At 33.8% G+C, this 8688-nt stretch overlaps 1 protein-coding gene across 5 annotated transcripts; it reads right to left on the bottom strand.

Annotated features, from left to right (window-relative positions):
• Positions 1 to 560: 560 nt before the first annotated feature.
• On the bottom strand, positions 561 to 8375 carry LOC139847279 (SNARE-interacting protein KEULE-like). 5 transcript variants are annotated; one of them, XM_071836951.1, is made up of 11 exons: positions 8003 to 8374; positions 6589 to 7850; positions 4649 to 4798; positions 4159 to 4217; positions 3549 to 3634; positions 3172 to 3250; positions 2820 to 3013; positions 2640 to 2730; positions 2461 to 2546; positions 2109 to 2233; positions 561 to 888 (listed from the first exon to the last, which is right to left on the bottom strand). In XM_071836951.1, the coding sequence occupies exons 2-9, from the start codon at positions 6626 to 6628 to the stop codon at positions 2529 to 2531; spliced, it is 717 nt and encodes a 238-aa protein (XP_071693052.1). In that variant the 5' UTR covers positions 6629 to 7850; positions 8003 to 8374; the 3' UTR covers positions 561 to 888; positions 2109 to 2233; positions 2461 to 2528. The 5 variants fall into 5 exon arrangements, with proteins under 5 accessions (XP_071693052.1, XP_071693054.1, XP_071693055.1 ...); XM_071836953.1 differs by adding an exon at positions 6477 to 6516 and having other exon boundaries at positions 6594 to 8372; XM_071836954.1 differs by adding an exon at positions 6477 to 6516 and having other exon boundaries at positions 6589 to 8372.
• Between the last annotated feature and the right edge of the window lie 313 nt (positions 8376 to 8688).

The following is an 8688-nucleotide window of genomic DNA, read 5'->3' on the forward strand; positions in this document are numbered from 1 at the left end:
ATTCATCAATTAAATGTTCAAATAAAAAATACTATGAAATTTAGAACCTTAATCGTGTGTAATGTTATTGAATAATAAAATAATATATGTTTAAGCATAAATTATTATCGAATTTAAGACATTTACCGTGTGTAATGTTATCGATATATACATGGATTCATTTAATGGAAGTCCACATTGAGATTTTAATCATTACTCGGTTGTAATGATATCGGAAAACCCTATAAACAATTTGAAGTTGCATAGAAAATGATACCCATGCTCACTTTAAAGCTAACATTCACTATAAACAATTGTATAACATTGAATGAATCCAACTAATTTTTACATTAGATGTGAAATTTAAAATATTCATCGTGTGTAATGTTATTGAAAAATAAAATATATACGTTTAAATGTAAATTATTTTGAATTTAAGACATTTATCGTCTCTAATGTTATCGACTTATATACAGATTCATTTAATTGAAGTCCAAACAAATAGTACAATGAAATTAAATCATTACTCGGGTGTAATGTTATCGAAAAATCTGTAAAAAATTTCAAGTTACATAGAAAAGGATAGCTATGCTCACTTTGAAGTTAACATTCAACGTAAACAATTGTATAACATTGAATAAATCCAACAATTTTACATCAAATTCATCAATGGTGAAGAAAAATAGTTTAACAAGATAACAGTTTCCTCCACCCTGTAGCATTTCTCATCTTCACAATTAAATATTTTCATCCTTCAAAAATCTTTAAACTTACCATTTTTAGGCATAGCACTTACTTTACTTGCAGAAGGACGAGTCTTTCTACACTGTGAGCTGGGCATGCGGGGTGCTGATGGGACACCATTGTTAGTAGCTGGCGGAATCAATGGTATAATTCGTGTCATTGATGCTGGCAATGAAAAGATACACAAGGTTAACATTTTGATGTTTAATGTTTTGCAATGACTTGGTAGCGGAGGACTGCATTTTGATAATATAACAAGTGCATCGCAGTAATTAGTGATGGCTATTTTACTCGTTTACATATGATTGTGACTTATGTATGATCTCTAACAGGTCAACTGGGTTGAAAATCAATTAGCTTTGAAGTACAATGGGCCAATTTAATGGTTGGCCGAATAGCTTATACGAATGAAAGTCAATTTGGTCTATAAGTGTACTTGTATTGTATAAAAGCTCATAAATCATTTAATTCGAAATGTTAAACTATTATTAAAATATTAAATTGTGTAAAAAGTTCAATAGAATTCATTTATAATTCCACCATGATGGAAGATCTTATTGGTTCGTGTTTCCAATTCACCCATATCAAAGTCAGCATATGTGTGTATGATGCTAAATTTAATTTGTTTATCGATCTCTCAACTTCTCCAATCAGTTAATTTGTTTCGAATTCCGGCTACTGACGACGGTTTAGGGTTCAGGCCGCTGAAGCTCCTATCGAAATCAAGTTCAGTTGATTTTGTGCTTTTGATTTTTTGTTCGACTTCATTCAAAATTGTTCGGCCGCGTTGATTTTTTGCTCGAATATCGGTTCTCAGGTTCTCACAGTAGAATAGTTCTCAGTGGATCCCTCCCCTATATATATATATATATATATATATATATATATATATATATATATATATATATATATATATATATATATATATATATATAACGCAAAATGACAGAACTACCCTGTCCATGTAAATGAATTAAATTCAGCGGAGGTGTCCGTGTACTGGTGTTTTGATGAGATCAACGGCTAGATCATGTACTTCCCCCTTCCCCCCTAAAAATCACTTCCCCCATGATTATACCCGTGTGTGTGTGTGTGTGTGTGTGTGTGTGTGTGTGTGTGTGTGTGTGTGTGTGTGTGTGTATATATATATATATGTTTGTGTGTGTGTGTGTGTACACACACTAATACTTTTGATGAACAATTTGACTTGATAAAAGGATACAAACTTAGAAAAGGTGGAGGAGGGACATCTTTATGAAGTTAATGCATCTTCGATCAGCACAAGATGTTCGAGTGTTACTGACCACGTAAAATGGTTAACCGGGCCGTATATTACACACTAGTCATAAATGTAGTAAAATAAATAACGGGAAGTAGAGGCTTACTGTATATATTATGATATGATTACAAACCCAAAACCATGTAACCACTGCTTTTTCGCTACAGAAATGAATCCCTAAATTTCAAGATCATCCAATGAGAGTTCGCTTGCAGTCAGCAACTTCAGTTTCTGCAAATTAAATATATGACATAAAGAAAGAGTTCATACATTAGTCTGTCCATTTAGCAAAGCAAAATGACCCACCCAAGATATCCATCCATCCAGTAATAATATCACCATAAAAGATTAAAAAAAAAAAAAAAAAAAAAAAATTTCATGTTTTTACTTTCTTATTTGAAGCATGAACTTAATAATAAATAATAAATAAAGTGAAAAAAAAGAGACAAGTTACTGACCGTAATGAAGTGTGTTGGATCATCAAGACTCGATGAACCCAGCACAACTTCTCTCTTCAGTTTGGTGGTTAACTTGTAACACGCAACTGATAAGAACAGCAGGATGTAATATAAGTTTCTACATGATTGTTTGTCATAAAAAAAAAAATGCAAATTTTTAGAAATAATAGAAAATCTACCTCTGATCTAGTTGCTCCGCCAACAATGAAAACAAAAACACGCCGACCCATCTTCTTAAAATCACTGGATGCATGTCTTAGAACAGAATCACTGCAATAGAAAAAAAATAAAAAATGCTCAGAATAGCTTTTTTTTATTGATAAAATAATTTAATAAAATACATGTAGAATGATGCACACCTAGAGTAACCATCTTCAGAATCTCGGGGTCTAGCCCATGTTGCTGCTCGTCTTGATCTCATTGAATGAGCAGGTGCAGCAGATGGAGGATCAGCCATTCTTGCTGACTCACACTGTGATCTCCCATGAAAAGTGGGAGCTGGATCATTCATACATGGGTAATCATTCTTGGGTAGTTCATTTTTTATAAGTTTCTAGATTAGTTCCTGAAATAAATAAATAAGAAGATACGAAAATCGGCCTAGTAAGGTTTAAGAAACCTGGAGAGTATCCAAGCTAGGGATTACGTATTATAGTTCAAATTCAATGAGTTGCAAAAGGGTAAAAAAAAATTAAGGAGAAATTGTGGTACTTTTCTCTTGTAGGCTGAATGTAGTAGACCGCATCCATAGTAGGAAGTGGTTGTCTTCTCTTGTTTATGTCTTCCACCACTAAAAAATAGAAGGAAGAAAGAAAAAAAAGAGTCAAATGTAGTGAAATATTAGCTCTCTGCCCAACAATAAAAAATGAATAGGACTTATATTTCTACCAACTTAAAAGATGTTGCTAAAGGTATAATTAGCAATTGTAGAAGTGTTTATAATATGTTTTGGTGTTCTAGATTGTTATAAAAGAGGCGAATATAAGTAGGTTGATGACGTAGTGGCAACCGCTTAAAGGGTGGTCAACATTAATTAATTGTACATTAATTAATACTAAACACCACAAAACAAATGGTTCAACTATTACATCTTACATGATACTCCATCTGTGATGTCTGCCATCTTGCATGAGCATGACATAATTTTAACAGTCACTTTGTTCATAATCAGTACCTGATAAAAACAAACATCAGACACATATAAATTGAAGAACAAATAGAATATATACACAAACTTGTAATAAGATGTAAGCTATTTATTTAATCAACAAAAACAAAAACAACCAAGTTAACTACACCACTAATAACTTAACTTTTCATGAGTCACATAATATACATTAAACAAAAAAAAGTCCAAAAGCCAACATAATGCAATTAATCAAAAGATCCACAACAAGAATAACGGCTGAATACATACAACTTTAGACAAGAAAGCATATTTTTCTGCAACCAATTGTGAGAACTCAACTTGAACTTTCTAGTGTCATAGTCCAACTTAGCAAATGCAAACAATAAGAATTTATATGGTGGGGGATTAAAGAACAAGTTCTTATCGAAGATTTAACTATATTAGATATTCTTACCCTTGCATGACATCATCACATCTGACCAACTTTAACTTATAACCTAAGTGCACTCGTGAAATTTCATGTTTGTGAAATGTAAGACCAACAACAGCATGAGTACAAGGTTGCATACCTTCCAATTTGATTTTGCATCTGTTCTTTTTGCAGATCTGAGCATTTCATACAATAAGCCTACACGTGGGAATTGAAAACTGAATCAAATGATACAGATTTAAAACAGCATGTAAGAAAGGACTAATCACACATTCACATGTCATTTTTTAACACAATAAAGTGTGCTCCTTACACGGAGTATTATTATTTATGACTGTTTACATATCCATTTAACATCTCTTAGTCGAATATTTTGAGAAGGTACTATTATCTATAAGATTTAAGCAATGCAAACTGAAACTTGATTATAGCCTCTACTACAACTAGTATGAAGTAGAATAGGCTGCCTATTCTATATATTCTCTTTTTTTCAAGTATCTACTCATTAACGGAGATTATAGGTCTTCAACAAAGCCGAATTTACTAAATATAGATAGATAGATTATTGATGTATAAATATAAAAGACATGTAATATACAGGTGCAAATGCTCAATTCAAGATATTCTACCTTGTAGAAAAAACTCATAAATATCCATTTCACATGATGAACTCCTAAGCAATACAAAAATCCCCGAAACCATAAACCGAACAATTTCGATCACACAATCTAACCAAGTGTTTGGCATCATCGTGAGATGTAGAAATGCTAGCGGATAAACTGCAATCGTAAAACGGTTATGAAATTCATGACGAATATAACCGAATTGGACTGTCGGGCCAATCTTGACCGCCAAGCTTTTTGGAAATCAGAATGTTACTGCTATACTTTATTATTTGTTGCTGCATTTCTATTTTTTTTTATCACTTACTACTTTCATCAGTTCATGATTATCTAGATAGATAGATAAAAAGAAATCGACTTTGTATATGACAGATCTGTATTTTTGCATATGGGTAAACTGGCTCAGGCAAAACATACACTATGATGGGCGAAGAAGATAAAAAGGGGCTCATACCCCGCGCTTTAGAACATGTTTTTAACGCGTGTCTCCCGTTAGTTGCTCAGGGTTGGAAATACAGGATGCGGGTTATATATTATTATTACTAATTATTAAATTATTAAGTTGAAATGAGGTTACACAGTACTAATAATTATATTCTCATTTTGGAAAATTTTAGGCTTCTATGTTGGAAATATACAATGAACGTATTCGGGATCTTTTAGCCGATGGTAATGTGCGTGTGATGAATCGGTCTCACATTAGGCACGATAATGATGGCAACGTGCTTATCTCTGGTCTTACAATAGTGGATGTATCCACTATAGAGGCAGTTTCCACTCTTCTTCAGAAAGCTAAAAATAACTTTTTTTGTAATGTTATTTTTAGCTTTCTAAAGAAGATTGAAAACCGCCTCTATAGTGGATACATCCACTATTGTAAGACCAGAGATAAGCACGTTGCCATCATTATCGTGCCTAATGTCGGACCGATTCATCACACGCAATCACCATCGGCTAAAAGATCCGAATACGTTCATTGTATATTTCCAACATAAAAGCCTAAAATTTTCCAAAATGAGAATAACTATTAGTACTGTGTAACCTCATTTCAACTTAATAATTTAATAATTAATAATAATAATAATATATAACCTGCATCCTGTATCCCGCCCTGAGCAACTAACGAATGACGCGCGCTAAAAACAAGTTCTAAAGCGCGGGGTATGAGCCCCTTTCCTTTGCCCATCATAGTGTATGTTTTGCCTGAGCCAATTTGCCCATATGCAAAAATACAGACCTGTCATATACAAAGTCGAATTTTTTTTTTATCTATCTATCTATCTAGATTCATGAACTGATGAAAGTAGTAAGTGATAAAAAAATAGAAATGCAGCAACAAATAATAAAGTATAGCAGTAACATTCTAATTTCCAAAAAGCTTGGCGGTCTAAATTGGCCCGACAGTCCAATTCGGTTATATTCGTCATGGTTTTGACTGGAACCCCCGAACCACAAAATCAACAAGAACCCACGATTATGAAACTCATCCCTCAAATCAACCATCGATATAACCCAAAGCCATCAATTAAATTTCACGAAAATAAACCTCGAAATTACAACCATAACAATCTCAGACTTGATCTTGGCCACCATAACGACCTAAATTCATCAACACGAAATACCGGCAACCAACACCTAATACAACAACCCGAAACCACCCAAATCTACTACTTGAATCACCGACAACCATTACCCGAATCACCCAAAACCATTACCCAAATCACTAAAGTCATCAACGTAGTTTCTTAATTTATACTCGCATAACAAAACCACGAGATCAACATCACAAAAAAAATACCATACACGAGATCACCATTACATCTAATGAGCATACCAAATGGCTGATATCTTCCAAGATTCCAATGAATGAGGTTCTAATAATAATTTGAGCTTCTGTTAGAACCTTAACACTATGATTGTTTCACTAATAAGCTAGTAGAAATTACCTGACCTGAATTCAAACATCTTTAATATATGGTTGTTCATCAGAGGCACATCTTACTTCAGTGGTATAATTATTGATCCAAACAACAACGAAATCAGAAGTATACACCTGAATAACCCGGTACAATTACACAAATCAGACGAAACCATACCAAAAACCACTCCGAATCCACTTGAAATCAAACGAACTCGTAAACAAACCCAACAACTCGAAAACTACCCGATTTAAATGGATGTCTAAAAATGCATAACAAAAAAACCAACCAAAGACTAGAGAGAATATATTGATATGATTCCACAACCATAACGACTTGTAAGCACCCCCAACAATTATAAATGACAGACCCGCTACTTAAAACTACCGATTTAAATCGATGCCTAAAAATGGAACAAACAAGTTACCGAGAAGAAAAAAAAAACGAAAAAAGCGAAAGACTATATAATCTACAGCTAAAAGGGAGATTTAGAAAGGTCCTCCAGACCTCCGCAGAAACCAACGGCCGGAGGAGAAGAACCAAGAGTGGCGGCTGTGTTTGGATTTAGGGTTTTTTTGAAAGTTATTTGTATTTGTTTCTTTAAAAATAGAGAGAACGAAATTTGCATCTCTCTTATAATCTCTCTCTAAAAAGGTAGCATCTCTCTTGCAATCTCCCTCTAACTGGTGAAAAATGAAAAATTGGTGAATTTGTTTGTTAATTTACCTAATGGAACAAGTGTTTATAGAAAAGGTGTTTTTGCAAGTGGGTATGTTTTTCAAAGGACGCAGAAGATGTTTTGATGAAAACAATTATTATTATATTATATTATTATATTATATTATATTTTATTATACTACACACTCATTCACGTAAATTACAAGCCAATGCACTTGCACCGCATCATCCTTTCCCCACTGTCATACTGTAGCATTTTACTGTTACACTGTATCTTTTTTCCCTTTTTTCCCCTCATCAAAAACAGACACTAACATTTATCCATTTCCAACCCTATTTCATCCTTTCTAAACTCCTACCACAACTACTACCAAGAAACTCTGGTAAGCAGCCCGTTCAACACCGCCGTCCCCCACCGCCTACCATCCATTACTGCAACAATCCGCCATTTCCACCCGAAAATGTCAGATCTATAAAAAAAAACTAACAAAAATAATTAACACATGTATCAAGTACAAAAAAAACAAATCTGAAGGGAAAAAACCAGATCCAAAAGAATGATCAACTTATCTGAGCAACATGGCGCTGCATGGCTTTTTCCGGCACCACCACTGTCGCCAAACGCCGCCCAGTGACAACCACCACCACAAAAATAAGACATGTACAAAAAAAACTCATATCTGATTTGAAAATAAAAATAAAATATAAAGAAAAAAACATATCTATAAATTAAACAAATTTACTTTAGAATATGGTGAGATACCAGATCTATACATGGAGAACAAAAAAGAAGCGGGGAGCGGAGATCCGCCATCAACGACGGCATCGGAACCAACGATAACCACCATCAACCACTCCTCTATGCATAAACAACTATCAAAATCCAACACAGCTTAAAAACCCTAAAGCCAAACCATCGACCGCCACCACCACCACGGAGCCGCCGTTACCAACAAGTACCCAACGTCGCTAGCGACTACCGGATTTGGAATAAAAAACTGCCGGACCACCAAAAAAAAACTTGCATGATCACAGTTTTGTTCGCAGTAAAATCGAGTCAAATGGTGCACGAAGTGACTCCTAAAATCAGTATAAAAGAAGAAGATTTACATTAAAAAAATTGATAGTTTTTTTTTTTTTTTTTTTTGCTTATGGTTTAGCTGGGAAGAAAAATAAGAAAGAGAACTAAAAGTTGGATTCTTTATTAGTGACTTTGAAGTCCTCAAGAAGAAGCGGACGTGACAAATTTTATGAATTGAATTGGAATCAAAATAAACTTTTGTGGGGTCAAGTGAAAAGAAAATTTGAAATTATTCTGATTCAATGACAATATGGGATAGTAACTCCGTCTCATTCCAATAGTTCATAGACAAAAAACACGCAATTTTAGGAAATCCCGTTAACTTCATTTCTCCACCAATGAAATATCTTCTCTCTCCAAATCCACCA

The sequence above is a fragment of the Rutidosis leptorrhynchoides genome, chromosome 5 (genome assembly GCF_046630445.1).
Source record: "Rutidosis leptorrhynchoides isolate AG116_Rl617_1_P2 chromosome 5, CSIRO_AGI_Rlap_v1, whole genome shotgun sequence".
NCBI classification, from domain to species: Eukaryota; Viridiplantae; Streptophyta; class Magnoliopsida; order Asterales; family Asteraceae; genus Rutidosis; species Rutidosis leptorrhynchoides.

What these genes read in the sequence shown, in the direction of transcription:
- LOC139847279 (XM_071836951.1), bottom strand. Translation starts at nt 6,628, where the DNA reads ATGAACAACCATATATTAAAGATGTTTGAATTCAGGTCAG. An exon ending in ATGCAAAATCAAATTGGAAG is followed by an intron (nt 3,635 to 4,158) that starts GTATGCAACCTT and finishes TGTTTTTATCAG; the next exon opens with GTACTGATTATGAACAAAGT. An exon ending in TCTGAAGATGGTTACTCTAG is followed by an intron (nt 2,731 to 2,819) that starts GTGTGCATCATT and finishes TTTCTATTGCAG; the next exon opens with TGATTCTGTTCTAAGACATG.